The 19510-nt window shown below is 38.0% G+C and overlaps 1 protein-coding gene across 3 annotated transcripts; it reads right to left on the reverse strand.

The window, feature by feature from the left end:
- Window positions 1–159: 159 nt before the first annotated feature.
- Window positions 160–13532, reverse strand: LOC104923755 (chloride anion exchanger). Of its 3 annotated transcripts, none has more exons than XM_027272046.1 (21): window positions 13486–13532; window positions 9484–9660; window positions 8530–8669; window positions 7707–7817; window positions 7454–7614; window positions 6717–6881; window positions 6481–6633; window positions 6088–6170; window positions 5262–5409; window positions 5046–5159; window positions 4551–4628; window positions 4372–4467; window positions 4134–4240; window positions 3412–3481; window positions 2852–2944; window positions 2598–2693; window positions 1345–1572; window positions 1201–1255; window positions 923–1068; window positions 768–827; window positions 160–567 (listed from the first exon to the last, which is right to left on the reverse strand). In XM_027272046.1, exons 2-21 carry the CDS (start codon window positions 9612–9614, stop codon window positions 541–543), a joined length of 2262 nt encoding a protein of 753 aa, XP_027127847.1. In that variant the 5' UTR covers window positions 9615–9660; window positions 13486–13532; the 3' UTR covers window positions 160–540. The 3 variants fall into 3 exon arrangements, with proteins under 3 accessions (XP_027127847.1, XP_010735235.1, XP_010735234.1); XM_010736933.3 differs by lacking the exon at window positions 13486–13532 and adding an exon at window positions 10656–10782; XM_010736932.3 differs by lacking the exon at window positions 13486–13532 and adding an exon at window positions 10038–10292 and having other exon boundaries at window positions 161–567.
- Window positions 13533–19510: the final 5978 nt, after the last annotated feature.

A 19510-nucleotide genomic window follows, 5' to 3' on the forward strand; every position in this document is an offset into this window, starting at 1 on the left:
ATGTAAGGGCTATTTGATCAAGTAGGAGAGTGATGGAGTCAGATGACCTGGCCTTCACACTCTTCACATAAAACCCTAACCCTAACAGTAACAAGCAAAACAAAGTTTGAGGACATTTGGCTTATAAAGCACTATACAAACACAATACTTTAAAAAAAATACAATAAAGCATGAATGTTGAGAGTGATAAAATATTTATTTCAATATTTCAGCCACTGCGCATAAAGTCTTTTTCACATTGCTTTGGTTCCAAACAAAAAACATAACTTTAAGAACAGTGTGCCAAAAAAATCATTGTCATGACAATAATAATAACTATACAGCATGTAAAATATATTGCACCTAAACTTTCTACAAATTCACTATATACAGTATAAAAACCAACAATAGCAGTAAATTTGTTGTCTTACATTACAGTAAATCCTGTATATGTAAACTTAGATTGTCAGATGTGTAAAATCAAAACAAAAACAAATCAGTGTAAAAGATGTACTCTTTTTGGTGTTTTCTCCCATAAATGATCAGCATCTCATTCAAGAGTTAGAATTTGGTCTCACTAGGTGGGGCCTGTGGGAGAAGAGGGAGTTGTGTTTCAGTATATTTCATCTAGAAGCATGTTGAGTTATTAAAATGTACTTTCAGAAAATGAAAACAGTAATTATTACGGAATTATGTTGATCAGAGAGCTTTGTTTCAGAAAATGCCAACCAATAAATGAACTAAAACAAAGAGTGTGAAGTATAGGAACATACAAAATGGATACATACATATTTATCTCTGCTCCTCAAACTGCCTCCAGGATTGTGAACTGTGACTGTTGTTATAATCTGCAAGACAACATGAAGTGTTAAGTATTCTGTACATATTCACCAATTTATGAAATTTATCCAGATTTGTTTCATGAAATAATTCTCTTCTTTACCTTGTCAAAGTCAGATTTCTTCTCTGTAGAGTCTGGGTATTTCTCGATGATGTGCAGCATGGCGTCATGCAGTGTGAGGAAGAAAATTGATGGCTGAACTTCGTCATCAAAGAAGCAACAGTTGTGAAGTTTCTCCAGGATGTAAGCTGCAGGTGAGGAGAAGAAGTTAGAAGTCAGTCTGCCAGAAAAATACCATCTTTTTCTTCGCAGCTAGTCATAAACTTGTCACAGGTCTGTCTGAGTGACTTGGGACATGGATACTGTAGGTTCATACTTACGATCACAAGCTACAATGTAAACCTCAACTTCAACCCGGATCAGCTCTTTCAGTGCCTGAAAAAAAGTTAAAGATGATTAAAAAATAATAATTAGTAAAGATAACTTCAGCTGTTTCTACTGCTATTGTGAAAAATAAAACTCACAGTTTTAAGTCCCTTCAGAGCAGAAATGTCCAGGAAGGAGACAGCAGCAAAGTCCAGGATCAGGCTGTGGATGTCCACTCTAGGGACAACGATATTGGAAGGAAGCTCGCCGTTCCAGTCGATCCGGGCAGGAAGGTCCTTGAAGTCAGTTGGTAGGTCCAGGTCTTCCATGTTGCTCTCATCCTCTGACTCCTTGATGGGTCCACATGAAGTAGTCATGAAGCCATTCTGTAAAGGTAAAATACTGTTACATTCTCACTTCTCTTTGATTTCAGTGAAGACTGTATGGAAGACTGAGAAGTCAGTTTAGCAAGGATAATACAATGTTTTAGTCCAAGCTTGAAAAATGATTTCAAGTACATCTTCCATAGCTGTACCATTTATTTCAACATTACTTTGAATTTAATATACAAACTGTTCTGATTTAGCCAGATGTCAGTGTAGGTAGCAGTTTAAATTTGCCCTCTGCTGAGAACTGTGTAATCCCAGCAGTGGGTCTTTTGGTCTGGCCTTATCCAACACATTTGAAATCTCAAGGTTTCTGCATGTGTGGTTCCCACACAGGTTTATCTCTACATTTCCATCCCCCTGTTTTCATGTGCCTTTTAGATTTGCACTGAAAAAAATTGAGTGGGAACCTCAAATCCATTAAAAAAGTTTGTATATTGGCCTGAAAAAAGTTGGCGTTTTAATAAAAGCAAAAATCCCCTGGAGATGTGAACATCTGAACAAGCATGTGAATCTTCAGCTCCACCGAAGAGATGAAAAATGAAGCAATAAGACAATAACTTCCCTCATATTAATACATGGGACAAACATATTTGATGTTTTCTACATTGCTTAGGTTAGCCTTAGCTCTTTAAATGATCTCATCTCAATGTGCCCCCTTCTGCGATGGTTTATTGGTACCATGAGCTGTTTATCGTAATCAACTCATAATATTCACATAACAGTAGTAAACAGTAAGACACATTAATCTGCATTTTCCTAAAACACATGTAGAAAACCCTAATCTGTGCAACGTATCACAGACCTGATATCACGTTCTCACATTTACTCGCATCAGATAAGTGGAGGTGGACTTTCATAGTGATAGTACTGTCAACATCTGACCTAAACACAGTTATAAAACCAGAACAAGAAGAGTGAACGTGCCAGCGTAAACGTGTGAGTAGAGGCTTTTATGATATTGTGAAAGTGTTACAGAGTGAAAGTATGTTGTTGTCATCACTACAGTCAAAGATACTACGTACTGATGTCCACTGCAGGTCTCCCTTTTTCAGTAGTTTCCGGATCATCCTCACTGCTTTATTCCTTTTTCTCAACACTCTCAATGGGCTGAATCCAACCTGAGAAAACATTAGTGGGAAGTATGCCAGTTTTAGATATGCAATCAGGTCAAAGATAAGATTTGTTCCAATTTGTCAATTTACAACAGGGCAGAGTTGTTTTTATTGTACCCTTTATGATATTTTCCATCCAAAGCTGTAGTCACAGTTGTACTTACAGCTTCCACGAGCTTGCTCCTGAAGAACTCAATGTTGGCAAAGAAGATCGGTGATGGTATCCTGAAGATTTTGACACCGACTGGTTCATATACCTGGAGAAAGTCATGACCAAAATTATATCCAAAATCATGGTAAAGTATAATTAGTTTCTTGAAAGTGAGGTATGTAACATAAAGGTGGAGTTGGAGGAAGCAGGGATGAGGGTCTTATCACCTCTCTGACCTAAGAACTATATAGACACAATTATCAGCTCTCCTTTATGGAACTTTTCTTACTCCTCTCCTGCCAATAAAATTGAGCTGTCAGCACAGACTCCTGCTTCTGCTCATTCCAAATTAGTGAAATAAAATAAAATAAAATAAAATGAAATAAATCCTGATGCTGTCGGGAGCAAATGCCTACCACCATGTTAGTCTTTTTTTTAATCCAAAATAATCAAATCAAAATATAATAATGCCAATATCCAAGTACAGGTGGATACAATTAGAGATTAAACAATCAATAAAATGGTAATTAGTACATTTTAAAGGTGCTCCGTTTTTTTTTAATATAAACTCACATCACAATAGTCCTTTCTGTCTTTGTAGATATCAGTTCCTTTGATGTTTGCTAGCACACTGCAGCGGGGGCTGAAAAAAGAAAGAAAAAAATACATTTTGTAGCCTCCAAACTTTTTCAAATCTGGTATGGAGTCACAACAAGAGTCTACAGCCATGCTAGAAACTATGGGAAGTTTTGCTGGTGGCATAGAGGCATAGTGGTGCTAAAAGCTACCATCAGCATGCTAATATGCTCACAATGGGAATAGTAACAGGTGGATGTTAGGCAGATATCCACCGTCTTATATTAGAATGTCTTTAGTGTTTATGTATTTAGCATTTGTTAATTCACAAAACTAATATTTGGTCAGAAAAGTATTGTACCATTAGTGTCTGTACGAAATTCCATGTCAATCAATCCAAGTTAGTCCTAATCCTAGTTGTTGAGACATTTCACAGTTCAGAAAAAAGAAAGAACGTCACCGGCCTTTAGTATATAGTGTCTGTCAGTTACATTACATCCAACAGTTAATGAGATTTTTCAGTCTCCAAAGTGGTGGACTGACCAACTATGGATACAAATTGTAGGACTTCAGGAAAGAGTTAAGAATTTACATTTACCAAAAGGAAAACTGCATTCTAAGACTTGAAAACAAATTATAATTTACAGATCAAGACTAAAAGAAAACTTTACAAACTTACAAGGTTTTGTGTAAAGTAAAGAGCTCAGCCATATACTTACAACTGAGTCCTAACGACAACACTGACAAGCTCCACGCCAAGTCCTACAGCCAATCCAAGATCCAGCCCCAGCAAAATTGATGCAATACAGGTACCTAACCACACCACCTGAGCAAATGTGGTATGAAACATAAGATTTGTCATCTTTTTTTTATTGCCAAGTAGAACAAAATTGCCAAAATACCAAATGGCTTTTGAATCTTTCTTTATAACAACTCTCAGAGTGTGTGAGAACTTACACAGTCTGGTCTGTCCCTTCTCCACAGGTATGGGATGTCTCTAAACTGCATCAACATGCCCTTCAGGTTGACGATGACCACAGCGCCCAGTACAGACTGTAAAGAGTCAGGGGTCAGATTTTAGTCAGTCCAGAGTCCAAAGACTTCGTAGTAGAGTTAGAGGGCATTCTGAGTTTTACCTTTGGGAGTGGATCCAGTAAAAATCCAATGGCCAATGTGACGATCATCACTATGATAGCTGACAGCAAACCAGCTACCTGTAAAGGAGAGAACAGGCATGTTAAATTTCCACGTCTTAAATAGACCTAAGTTGCTGATTCCCTTTGCTGTAACTTTACGGCCCCAATTTATGTGCCTCAAAGTAAGCTGGTTTCATTCAACCATCTCAATACAAAGAAGCATGTAACAAACATGAAACTCAAGCAGGAAGAGGTTTCAAATTGGTAGCCATGATACACAGAGCATATTTCAGTCCTGTTATACCAAGTTTTAGTTAATCTGATATTCCACTGCTTCACTTCATTTTTCTACTATTGGTAGAGGAATAGCACCCCCCCCCAAACACTAGAGGTCAATGTTGTTTAAAATTTGTTTTGGTGCCCCAGTGTCCAACTGTCTATAGAGTTGGTGGTAAAATTAAGATGAGCGCTTTGAGGAACAAAAATTTAGTTTACCTGAGTCTTTCCACCTGTGCTCTCCTGCACTGCGCTCCTGGAAAGAGCTGTACTTGCAGCAAAGGACTTGAAGGAAGCTCCAAAGATGTTGCTAACTCCGAAAGCTATCAGCTCCTACAGCCAGGTCAGAGAGAAAACATGTATCATTATCTAAATCCTATTTAGATTTAATTTAAACATGTATAGTAGCTCTTGTACATCAGCTTTGTTTCATACCTGGTTTCCATCAATGGTGTAATCATGTTTTACAGAATACACCTTTGCCACCGAAAAGGCAACAGCGAAACCCACTATAGCCATGGGAAATGCTTCCACCGCTGTCTCCTGGAAGATGTGTAAATTTGGGGCCATAGGAGACTCGTACCTGTGAACCGATATTAGTGTGTTATAGTTAAACATAGACACAACTGTACCTCTGATAACATTCTTCTTTATGGTTATGGGTCATCAGGTTTGCAAAGAGACTTGCCTCATCGTCATTTTCTCATTATCTTCACACTGTGAGTGACATGGTTGATACATTAGTCTTTACCCACAGATAGTGAGAGACCCATAACCCAGTTGCATACAAAGGATACAGCTGTTTCAGAAAAAAATGTTCATGCCCTAGTAGTAGTAGTAGTAGTAGTAGTAGTAGTAGAGAACCTCAGAAAGACAGTAATTCACTTTTAAGACACACTATACTGTAGGTCTCTGAGATAAATGAATCCTTGCAGTCAATGCAATTAGGAAAAGTGCCCACTAGACAAGGTTTCCTCTTTCACCTGAATGCCTTTCACCACACTAATTTTAACTGTAACTTTTGTTTTGATATTTAAATAATGGCAGTAGAACTACTTCCAAAAATATCCCATCCAGCATGTTGGATGGGATATTTTTGGAACTTCAGCAGTTAAACAGGGAGTAATCTATGACTGATCTGGGTCCTGTTATCTCATGGCTGCTTGGCCTTGATGTCACTGGTAGTTAATTATATACTGATCATTGATATACACATAACAGCGCAATTCACTGCTTTTCACTATTGTGCAAAATGTCTTACCCTTTGGGAATATGGCCAACAGTATCAATGCCATATTTTGCCCTGAAGTTAAATGCGTATGAAACTCCACAAGCAATGACAGTCTGGAGAAAAAGACACAATGGACAGAAGTTGTTAGGCCTGATTCATAAGATTAGTGTCAACATGAAAGATTTTTAACTCCTGGTTTACAGGATGTGAGCTGTTTCCTTAGTTGACATGAATGCTTTCATTTAAGCGCCATAAATGAACTCATTAGATTAGATTAATGATTGTTGACGGTATTATTGTACAACACAGTCATAAAATGTCACAACCAAAATATGTGTTATCATTATTACTGTTTATATAACTAACAAGCTTTTAACACCTATGGAAACATTTCTACAGATCATGTTGCACAATGTTGCTCACCATGATAACCTCTATGGGTATCGGCACTGGCAGCTTGGATTTGAATCGGTCATTTAGCTCCTTTACGATGAACACCACCACCATGATCACCAAGGAGATCACCAAATCACACACATTGGTGGAGGTTATTTTATTGAAGATGATCTCCAGGGTCTGGAAAAGACAAAAAAAAGTTTGGTCTAAAAAAATGCACGACCCACTTTTCCTGACTGTGATCATCTGTATTCTGTACTCACATAGATGATAGCCAGTGGACCACTGATGCCTGGGACTTGCAGCCCCAACACAAACTTGAGCTGAGACACCAGGATGTGGATGGCAGCTGCTGTAGTGAAACCAGACACCAGAGTGTCGGACAGGTACATGACAACAAAGCCCACCTGCAGAATTCCCATTGCCAGCTGGAAGAGACAGAGATCATGATATGATGTGATAGTATATAAAACCAACTACAACTTCCCTCCATGTTCCAAGAAAATAATTAATTAATTAATAATTGTGTTGATGTGAAAGTGTGCTGGAGTAGCACTGTTTGTCTTTGATACAGCTCTCATGACTGTAAACTAAAAATCAAGACAGAGCTAGTCACTAGTTAGCCTAGCATTAGACATAGCTATGTGAAAAGGTAAGATCCATGTACCTACATCTCTAAAGCTCACTGATTAACTTGTTATATCTTGTGTAATCTGTACAAAAGACAAAATGTAAATATGAGTTTTTGTGGTGTATGACTGCTAAGCTAAGCCAACCACTTCAAATGATGTCAAATTTTAGTGAAGGGTGTTTCATGAAGGATATTTTGGAGATTCAGCTTGGCTGGAACTTTGATGGAATAGAGCTTTGAAGCTGGCCCATCCTGACCACTGTGTGTGCCAGCCCAATATCTCATTTTGTGTACAAGAATGTTTAAATTATTGTGATGAGAAGAATGTTAGCTATTTAAGGAACAATCTGAGGTTCTTGTGCATTTCACCTGCATGATACCGGCGAGAAAGGTCACAGAAGAGGCCACTAGTACTCTCTGTTCGTCTCTGGTCAGGCCTTCAAACCCTGTGATGTTGGCAGGCGGACCCTCATCCGGGACCAGCCTGGTGACCACAGAGCCAATCATCAGACACAAGACTGGAAATGGACCTGCAAAGAGAAAAAGAGAGAGAGAGCATGGCTGAGTTGTGAGTCGTTAGGTATAGGGTAGGATAGAAACTCTGCATATATACTGGCCTTACCCACTGAGATGTGTCTGGAAGTACCCAGGAAAAAGTAAATGATAACAGGGAAGAAGGCGGAGAAAAGTCCGTACCAGGGTGGCAGAGAGGCCAGCAGACAGTAGGCCAGACCTCAAACACAAAACCATGTCACCACATATTATATAGATGTACAGCATGATGCGTCTCCTTTACTTCACTTCTCTAATAAGGCACACTGCATTATATACTCTTCAAACACACTACACATAAAAGCCTATGATTAACGTAGGGAACCTTCAGGCAAATCAGTAATAGGACCCCTCACCTACACCTCCCGGAGGAATGTTCAAACAGTTGCTTTTTTTCTCCTACCGATACCAACGCTGAGTGATTGAAGATGCATTTATCTACTTTCTTTGGCAAGGTCATGCAGTGGGAATGAGGCCACTGATAATTATTATCTTTATTTCACACACAGTTACAGTATACAACATAACAGAGTCAACATTCATCCTCTCTTTGTTGAATTTGTTACTTTCTCTTTCTTTCTGGAGTTATCACTGTTAGCTCTAAGGACAGTCCTCTGTGACACATGATGTCACTAGCAGCCAAAGGAGAATTCTTGCAGTTATTTCACCTTCAAACACAACCTGTCACCTGTCCAGGTAATCAGACTCAGGGTTTCTGCTGTGGTCAGTGAGGATTTGATGTCTGTGGCCCCCAAATCAGATAATGTTTGAGCTCAGAATGTTTGACCTTCAATTACACAACTGTAACTGGACGTCCATGACCTCAAATGCATGGTTGATAAGTGGTGTCATTTAAATCTTCACCTTAACATTTTGCAGTTGTAAACATTTACCTTGCAGGACAGCTACTAGTCCGGTGCTGACGCCAGACACGATGTCACTGAGCAGCCACTCTTTGATTTGGTACATTTTCATCCAGCCGATGACCGGCAGAAGAGAAAGAGCTGCATTCTTTGCTCGTTTGGCATCACATCTGTAATAGTACCAATAAAGTCTAGGGTCAGCCAATAGATAAGGTGATGAAAGGAACAGCTTTACTGTAGGACGAGTACGAGTTTACAGAGTAAAATGACATTGGTTGTACTGGATTTTTGCCAAGCTTCCCCACGTCAATTACTGATTGCTCCTGGCACTCTTCTGTGCTGCCAACAAATTCTTTACATCTAAAAAAGTTAGAATCTGAACTTCCACAGCAATTTACAATGCTGGTAACTTTTCATGCAGTAAAACATTCCTGCTACTTTACTTTAAATCTGCTGAGCATTAGATAAAAACTTCTCTCAAGAATCTCACAACTAATTTAGACTTTCTTTAAATGATTTCTACAGCGCTCTTGCACAGCACACAGTGTTATGGATGATAAAAAACTGAAAAAGCACCAACTAATGCTACATATCACTGTACGCCATTTAATTTGGTTTGTATGAATTTACCAGATAAATGTCTGAGGATCGAATCATCTTACATGAAGTGATAGTGTACTTATAAGTGAAGTGATTGATAGTGTGCTAAACTTGAGCTCAACCATAATTTGACCTCAATTTAAACTGTGTCGAGGCTATGATAACATATGAAAAAATCATCAAAGTGTTGTATGTTGTACTGAGTCCGAAATTGTTCTGTGGTCTGTAGAGTTTTAGATGTATGACACCAAAAAGAAGAAGAGACTCACTTTACCAGACCAACTTTTCCCAGTTCGTCATTTAAACATCCATTAAGAAGATACTTTAAAGGTTAATTGTTAATCACACAGGAAACAAAAGCCCAAACCATTGCGTGTTCCTTACGTGAAGTACTGCTTGAAGTGGTCCAGTATGGTCTTGCGGTGCCTGTAGACCTTCACATGCTCCTCTGCGAAGGACTCCTCCGAGTACAGTGGCCTGGCCACCACATACTGCTTAGCTCCCTGTCGCATCATCTCGCCTCTGCTGCCTGGGGGACTGCTGCTTCGTCTCTATGTGGCTCTGAGTTCCATTAAATGACATTAGGTTAGGACGAGGATCCTGTCTATCCTTTGAACATGACTTATCAAAGAACATTAACAACAAACAACAAAGGTCCAGACCCTCAAAGACAGGCAGAGCACATAAGCCAGGTCAGGACCTGTGCTGTCCTGAGGGTTGAAGATTTGTCACACTGTACTTCTAGAAACACACTAACACCAGAGAGGTTTGTTCTGAATTTTAGCACTGAAATGCTTCCTGACTTTTTTCAGTATTTTGTTTCTAGCATTCCAGCTGCTTCTGAAGATCCTCCAATGTTCAAAGATTTCAATATCAAAAAAAAAAAAAAAAAAGTAACTCATATCCTTGTGTAAAGTACAGCAGCTCATCCCACATACCTGACAGCGTCCTAATCTGTCTCAAATCCAAACTCTTCACTCTCTCTTCCTTCTCCTCCGGCTCCTGGAGATAAACTGGGACCTCAGACCGCTTTGCCATCAATAAATGCCACCTCTGCCGCTTATCACGACTGTAATTATTAACAGCAATTATGATGAAGTCCCTGTTTCGCGCAACTGCTGGACGCCTGCTTTATCCTTGAGCATTGTTCTTACTATCTATAACCTGCAACTTTCAGCGGAGGCTTTCCGCCCCCGAAGAGCATTTGTGAGATATTGTACCAATGGGGCAGGATAGGGAGGATGTGGACAGGACAGACAGGACAGGACAGGACAGGACAGGTCATTGTTATGAAGTGGAAATCAAGTAGCATTTCAGGATGGGAAGCAGTGTTTAAGGTCGGCTGCGGTGCCTTGCCGTGCACTCCAAGGGTAAAAATAGTCTGTGTTTCGCAGGAACGAGGGTTTGTTTGTGTAAAACCTGCTTAACGCAAAGTCGTATTCTAAAATCCATTCAACCAGCATGTGATAAGACACGTCGAGACTGATAATAATAGAAGTCAGAAGTTAAACAAACTGCAGGTTAAGATTTATGAGTTATCTGAAAACTTGACTGACCTTTAATGGTTTTCCTCATCAAAGTAGGCAAAGCAGAGAGCTAACGGGAAGGACCTCTTCCTTCAAATTTAAAGCAACAACAGCCAAATTGATAAGAAGGAGCAGAAACTAGAGCACGTGTGTGTGAGGGGAGTCTGTTTATCCCTGGTTTCAGTGTCTACTCAGAATTAAGTGGAGGTAAGGCCTGCCTCCACTGTTTGTCCAGGATCAAGCACAGTTCAAACCAGCATCATGGAAAATGTATGTGTGTGTGTGTGTGAAACCCAGATGTATGAATACTCTCTTAATCTCTTTGTGAAAATCCAGTCCCCAGGCTATATTCCAATATTTTCACCTGCATACACCTGAATGAACAATCACTCATTGGAACAATAACTTCATTCCCACCTCAGACCAATTACTCTAATAAAATGGTGTGATCTAATTGCATCGCAGTGATCAGGTGGTTTCTGGAAGCCTTTGTTCTGTCAGACCACAGTCGGTAATAAAACACAGCCCAATGACTGATTACTGAGGATTGATGTAGCAATGATCTGCTGTCGATAACACCAAGGTCAACCACTTTCCACTTGTTATGCATTTATTTCCATGAATAAAAAAGAGACTGGTCATCTGGCATACTGCCTATAGTATACTGCAGTATAGTACAGTGCTTACTGTAGCATTACTTCAAAAGCCCGACAAGATTTAGCCTGTCATTAAACGACTATGTTATTTTCAGTCAGACTACTTGCTTGAGTAGTAAACTGAGTTCCATTACAAATACGAGCCTACTGACATGACTGCACTTCAGTGATGCTTACAACAGCAGCACGGTTGTGCCAGTAATGATGATAAAGCTCACCCTATCATGCAATATTGCTTACATATACAATCTGATAAAGGAGTCATCAGTATACGATGATTGAGTTTCAGCATGCACGACAGCTTGTATCGTCAAGTGCAGTATTGAGCAATGTCACCTCATTGTGGTAATATATAAAAAGTCTGATTTGTACAAACTTTTGTACCAATCCATCAAGTACATGGTGAGAAAATGATGTTGGTGGTGCTAGCTGAAAAGTCAGGGATCACCAAAGATATGAGTATTCATTCTTTGGATCCAGACCTCAGACATTTACCAATCTATCCAGTATTTGTTAAGATATTTCAGTTTGGACCAAAGTGGTGGCCCTAGAGGGGATGGGATGGCAATGTCACGATGTCAAAGAATGGCTACACATGCCACTTGCATTGTCTCTGTGGGTACCTCTGTTGTAACTAAACAAGCAGCTCTACCACAACAGGTTGTCTCTGGAGTGTGTCACTGTAGGGGATAGTTAGTATATATCCAAATTTCACAGGTAACATGCTAAGCTCTAAATACAGCACAGTTATCAAAAGGTCAATGTGTTGCATTTAATGCCACTGCAGAAGAATACATCTTGTTCACCTTTTTCATCCCACTGGAGTTTGCAGGCCTGATATAACACCCAAATGTGTGCATAAGTGGATGATCAGATATGATTCTCCACGTGCATTTGTGGAGAATCAGACAATATTACAAACATCAGCCAGAAATTCCAAAGAACAAGAACAGCTTGCAACTTCAGCACACAGAATGTCCTGGACTATCCTGTTGGTGTGAACAGGACGTGGTGAGACAGATCTGAACAGTAGACTTGAGTAATCTGCTTGATGTTGCGAAACTGAAATTACTCCCATAGTCAAGACTGTGCTAATAACGTAAGACTGAGAAAAAAACACAAGCTATCTGCATAACTGTTACTGAAACTGACGCATTTGGGAATTGTCATCCAACAGGAAGCATAATTTCAGTAGATTATTTAATAATAATAATAATAATGATAATAATGATGATAATAATAATAATAATAATAATAATAATTTTCTAAAAATAAGTGTTATATTATAGATTCTTCAAAGCCATCTTTTGCTTTGTGAACAGCTTTGCACACTCTTTAGATTCTCTCAGTAAAATTCATCTAGGCAGTCACCTGGAACGGTTTTTAATTAACAGGCGTGCCTTTTCAAAAGTTAATTAGTGGAATTTCTTGCCTACTTAAAGAGACCGGGATTGCTTTGTTCACAGGTAGTGTTAGAGTACTATAAACTACTTTAGAAATCCATATAATGGCAAGAACTGCTCAACTAAGAGTAACAACAGTCCGAAACTTTAAAATCATTAAATGAGAAGGTGAGGCCACACGTTTGACTGACCCTGTAGATCGTGTGATGCTATAAAACATAATCAGATGATTTACAAGCATTAGCTTGCTCCATTGTATAATTTTATCTCTTCTGACAACAGGGTGAGAGGTTCACCCACACCCACCGGATTGTTTTGATTATGGAAAAGTTGAGAAAGATACTATACCCAACAGAGAAATTTAGGGGAGCAACACATTTATGTTTATAATCCATAATATGAAAAGCAGGCAATCTATTAAAACAAATGCTCCTTCAAGTAATTCTCAGATAAAATGTTCTTAAATAAAATCCTCTCAGCCACTGAACACTGGACACATGAAAGGTGTTTTTTATGGCACAGACTTTAAACTCATCATAGGCAATAAATAGCATCAACCACCAGTGGAGATAAAGCTAACAACACAGACAACAGAGCTATGTACAAGGATAAGAGATGCAATCAAAGATTAATGACAGAGGACCGACAATGAGAATCAATATAACTCAATAAACTAACAGTATAACAATATTAAGTTAATAATTCCTAATATTTTCAGCCAAAACATCCTGGTCCAACAGATTTACAGACACATGAAAATGCAGAAAAAAAGAGCAGTGTAAATATTGAGCAGTCACTTACTGATACAGTCAGGTCACTCAGATTATGATGTTGGCCTTGACGTGTCCTTAAATATGTGTGTTTAACATTTCTCCGCCTCTAGTTTTTATATCTTTGCTGACTCACTAAAAACTCACAAAATGAGCATTCAGATGACCACATACACCTGTGATGTACAAGTGTCTTTTCTTAGGTTTTGGTGTGTGGGAGAGAAAGTTTCTCTCACAGCGACTTTGAGGACAGAGTAAACATTGTTCTGCCATTAGTGAAACAAGTTTTCCGCCCAAGAATGAATGTCAACAAACGGTTCAAAGTTTATGGTTCACATGGGAAAAGATGAAATCAATTACTAACAGTAGAGAACAAGTTTTCATCCTAAATAGTAACCTCAAAGCCACAGTAGTTTGTTTTAAATTATGATACAAAATTTCCAAAAAATATAGTCAAATATCAGGCTGGAATAATCAACATGGAGATATGTTATTATCATTGTTTCAGGGATAAATTAGATAACTTTGGTCATGTTTGTTTTACTAGTCTGTTATTTCTGTATATAAAGTTCAAATTAAGTTGAAAGAGCTGTGTAATTTGGTAGTAATTATATGGGAAATATAGATAATAGACAGGAATTAATGTTTAAGCAAACATATAATTCAACAAATCCCCCCCAAAAATCACAATAATACATTAATGAATAATGTAATAGCGGTGTATGAAATCACTTTACCATAAATGCCTAAACGTCTTGTAACAGTGGGACAAGTTAAAAAACAAAAGAATATTAATTACAATATCTAGCTAAAGGTTTGTGAAGATCATCTATCATTAGCCAAAACAAGCTAATAATAATACTAGACCAAGTAAAGTTTTAGCAGCAAAACCCCTGAGTGTATTTAATTAAGCATGCATGCATTTTATTGGCTATGAACTCACTTGAATTTCATTTGTAAGAGGAATGATGTGTTACTTCTTCATAACCATCCATAACCATAGATTCTGAACAAATTTCCAAACTGAAATATGATGTTTTGAAACTCAAAGTGCTCTTTATTTTTGGCACCAAAAAGGTGATCTGACACACGTATTCTAGTGATCACATAATTATTCACTGGTCACGGACGAGATAACAAAAAGATAACAGCGGTGTGTCTCTCCCTTCAGGGTCAGTGGCATTTCCAGGCATCCGGTGGCTCAGCAGAGGGAGGAAAACAGTGTTTATGCCTTAGATCAACCACAGCTGCATGTTGAGGTAGCATTCCTCGCCCAGAGATGAATGGTGTTCCATGTTTAGGCTTTTGTTCCTGTCCAAGCCCTCGACTCACACTCAAACAAGTGTCGGTCCTCTAGGAAGTAAACATTGTGCTTGTGCCAAAAGATGAGGGTTAACAGAGACGGATTGATGTTATAAAATAACTGCAATGTTGTTTCGTCCCTCCATAAGCCACTGGACTGATTTAAGAAGCTACATTTTCCCGTCAAGCATCAATAAATTACTACAATATTTGTAACGTAACAACAGCTTATTAGTTGATTCAACGCACTGCAGTGCAATCCAAACTAGCTAAAGCTTAACTGTGGTCAAACTTTAACCTAACCAAACCCTAATATTTGATTAGGTTTAGACACAAAAACATCTTGGTTAGCGTGACAAAGTAAAACTGTTGATATGTAATAGGTAATCTATGAAGTATCTGTAGGTGGACTATCCAAATAAAATGTCACCATTTCATGGAGCAAAACAAGACAGAGGGAAGTACATTTCACTATGATTGTACTTGAACCGTATGTGACAATTACACTGAACTGGATTCAATTCAACTTGATATGCTTTGAAATAAAACGGAGGTCTTCAGATACTAGAAGATGAGAATCATTCTCAACATTATTCTCTTAAGTGTGTGTTAATGCGTATGTGTGTTTGTGAAAGTGAAAGAAAGACAAGACGGACAAGACGCCAGTTCATCACAGGGCTCGCATTATACTAAATTCTAACAATTCATTAGACTGTAATAATGTTTAGGGATGCTCTTGGACAAGACACATAGAAAATAATTTATAATTTAATAATAATAATTAAATAATAATTATTTGTGTTCCATCTCCAAATTCTGTTTAACAATAAAATATACAGAAATGTCTAGGCCCTTTACCCTGTTCTACTTTCATTTTTCAAAATTGCTCAACACTCATTTTCATCACCACCACTACACATGCATGAATCACAGTCACATGCACTCTTCTCCTTTCATTACATTCAGAATCTCAATGGAATACATTTTTAACAGGTAGAATAATACATCATTATCATCATCATACACAGTCTCAGCTATGACCTGTTGCTATTTTGGTATTTCAAAATTTTAATCAAGTGAGCTCAGCTATATCTTTATTTTGTCATGATGAAGTATGACAGTATCTGCTATGATTCAGTTTTTCAGGTCAATGTCAGGTCACATTTCATTCAGATTTTTGATGTTTCCACATAGTTTACAGTCATACGCAGGCCTATTTTAGATCTACTGCAGGTTGTACATTACAGTAAGTGATATTATTATTATCATGACAGGCACGCTTGGCAGGGCCCTAGAGTCACAAGACCATGAGTGGTCATACTCTTCACACAGCCCATTGGTTCTGATTCTGATCGATTGAGCTTGTTAAATTCTAGCACATCACAGTGGCATACTGGAGAGTTGTGGTACTTGTGCAGGACAATGGATGGATGAACTCTTTAACTCACCTGACCCAAAACTAACATGGCTCAGGAGACTGACACAGCTGTAGGTTCTGTTATTTCAGGATGTAAATTTCCTTCCTGAAACATTCAAGGTTGACATTGATGCTATTTAAAGACATGAAAGTGAAGGCTCTTAACCAACTTTATTTCACAATCAGCTTTGAAACGTGTGATTGATACTGGGACTGTAACGTTTTATCATCTTGTGACCATAGTACTGAACCATAAAGTCATATTATGGAACATATTATACTATGATAGTATTAAAAGTGTTAGCTGCAACAGAATAAGACAATTAGATTACAAAACTTCTAATTCAGTGACTGGACAATGGTAATAAATAATTCCTCTCACCCCAAATAACAATAACAATTTGATAAGTAAGTTTAATATGATCAATTGTTGGATGAATAAAGGCCTCAGACATATGTTGCTGCAACTATAGATAGATAAAAAGTCATTCTTAACACTTTTAGGGTTGGACTCTTGATGTACTGCTCTACATTACCGATTTTACATGCACCTTTATTGATTTCTTTAAAACTTTAAAACAATATAATGAGTATTTGTGTTGCAGTGAGATGAAGCCTTCTTTGATTTGACTTGTCTACCCTGATTTGTCCTGTATCTCCACCTTGAGGACTGTGTTGTGTTACCTCCACAGTGACATACAAGGGTTGGCGTTAAGCATTTAGCTGTAATGATAAAGGAAACATTTGTTTTTGACATATCCTTCAAAATTACACACCTGCTTGACTGTATATACTTGTTTGTTTGTGTGTGTGTGTGTGTGTGTGTGTGTGTGTGTGTGTGTGTGTGTGTGTGTGTGTGTGTGTGTGTGTGTGTTCCGATTAAGGCTACATCTGAGGACGTATTTTAGACCTAAGACTAGTTAATTGGGGACAGTTTGTCCAATTTGGTACAAAAGCCAAAAACTGATGTTTGGGCCAGAGGTTTGACAGAGACAAAGAAATGGGAGGGGCAGACTATTTTGGTCGGCTGAGCAGAGTGATAAAGCCACTGAATATTATTATATTATATTATATTATATTATATTATATTATATTATATTATATTATATTATATTATGATTACTTATTATTATCAGATGACAGCTAAGATTTTATATTGATACAAATCTGAAGTGTCATGTAAAGCATAGTAGACACAGATACAGAGGCTCAGTGTGATGCAGGGTCTGCACTTTGAATGGATTCTTCATGCCCAAGGCACTTTTACAAGGCAATAACATGGACAGGAGCCATTGTAATAGAGTGTTTTACACAATGTGGTATTTCCTTTCTAAAGCAAAGGATATGAACGCCTCTTCCTACTCTGGCTAGAATTCACAGATAATGTAAATAATAAAATCCAGTACCTTTAATCAAACTGTGAATATTATAATGCAATGGCGTTTTTTACAAATGTTTCATAGCTTTAATGCTGAACCACATGTCTGTTGAAGTACATTTTAATTCAATGAGCTGAACTCATTGACTATTTTGGCTATGTCTGCTATATTACTTAGCAGTGGTGACAATGCAATTGGGCCAATAAAAAAAAATCAAAGCAAGTACACGGAACAGGAAGAGCTCCCACCCGGACAATGCTGGCGCCATACTGAGGCTTGAATGTAATACCATGATCTAGGACATACTGTAATTGCTGCAGAAACCTGGAGAGATAAATATATATTAAAGCGACAATGCATTACTTTTAGGCAGTAATTCATTAAGACTGAGACACAATGAACTGCTATTTATCTTTTTTATAGTTTTAAGTAGCACCACTTTGATTGTAGCTGGTTGACCTGCCATGGCCTCACCTCATCAACTATTCACCAACACCAACACTTCCATATGGAGGGAGCAGGAAGTGGTCATCAGGGTAACAGACGCAGGGAAAATCCATCATGATAACAATGTTCACCCACCTTTAATCCAAGGAACCATAAACAATGTTTCTACTGCCCCACAGAACAAAACAGGGCTGTAAAATATTCCAGGCTAGGAAATTAATCACCATCAGTGACACAATAAGTGCTTCATCACATGGGCTGAACTTATTAACCAGGGCATTGTTTTGGAGTGTTTTTGTAGTGTGAACACGCTACAACTTATAATAAAAGCAGACAAATCAAGAAATCATCTTCATAACGTGAGAAAACAACACAGTAGCATAACCAAATATTGAACCATCTTTGTGATCGAGGTGAAGTTTGCTGAGGGCTTCAACAAGACTGTTTATCACTGAGGAGACTGAGGTCATTGACATCATCCAGCAAATAGCCTGACTGATCCCATTGACTGGCTACTGACTGAGATAGGAGCAGTTATGTTTTTATTTTTATTACAGCACCCTTCAGCTGTGGTGGAAAGTCATTTCATACTTGAGCATAAAATGTAGTATTTTTTTTAATCTGACAAAGACAACTGTACCATTTGTCATACATACTTGTTAGGTTTCTTGCTATTTCATTTCTAAACCTTGTTTGTTTAGTTTCATTATGTGAATCCCACTTGATAGCACTGATACACATTACAATCCTAGGTCTGTTTATGTTTGTATATATATTGGAGATTACCGACATCCATAAGCTTAGGTTGACACAGTAATGACTATGTCACAAACAACACTTTTATTGTCATTTTCGTTACATGCGGTTGTATTTCTTCATGTAGTTTTAGTATTTCCATCAAGGGTGATACCGTATTAGATGGGGAAGGTGCTGATTCTTTAATGAACATTTCTTTTATATTTTGTGAATTGTGGGCAAAAGTGAAGTCGGTGAAGCATTAATGTATCTTAAAAATTAATGTGGTGTGTGTAGGATTGTCAGGCCAAAATACAGCACACAAAGAGATATGTTAGTATACAGTAAGTTGTCTTAGGGAAACCAAGGAGGAAAGAGTCAGACACAGCAGATGCATTTAATATAATTTTTTAATTAGCTGATTGACTCCTTGTTTCTTATGTCTGCTTCCGACTTTACAACAGGCAGCAGTTATATGTTGTATAACTATACTATACTTATTTGACAGCTAGATTTACTTTTCAGATTCAGATTTTACATAAAGACATATCACATATCACTTATATAACAAGACAAGTTGTTACCAACCTTTTTGGCTTGTTGGGGCCCTTGTCATTGTTTTTTAGATGTCTATGACACTTCAGTGTGAATCAACACAAAACCCAAATAGTAGATTTTAGACAAAAATCATTGGAGAACTTCAGTTGTTTTTCATTTTAGTTCAATAGCGCTGATTAGTATAAATATCTTCACTTAACAGCCAGATGAGCTCATGA

Source organism: Larimichthys crocea, chromosome XX, assembly GCF_000972845.2.
Source record: "Larimichthys crocea isolate SSNF chromosome XX, L_crocea_2.0, whole genome shotgun sequence".
NCBI classification, from domain to species: domain Eukaryota; kingdom Metazoa; phylum Chordata; class Actinopteri; family Sciaenidae; genus Larimichthys; species Larimichthys crocea.

Excerpts from the sequence above, each read along its gene's own strand:
- LOC104923755 (XM_027272046.1), bottom strand. The coding sequence starts at position 9,614 with ATGATGCGACAGGGAGCTAAGCAGTATGTGGTGGCCAGGCCACTGTAC. Across the intron at positions 2,694-2,851 it reads GGAGCAAGCTCGTGGAAGCT|GTTGGATTCAGCCCATTGAG; the intron begins GTAAGTACAACT and ends ATGTTTTCTCAG. Across the intron at positions 828-922 it reads AGAAATCTGACTTTGACAAG|ATTATAACAACAGTCACAGT; the intron begins GTAAAGAAGAGA and ends GTTGTCTTGCAG.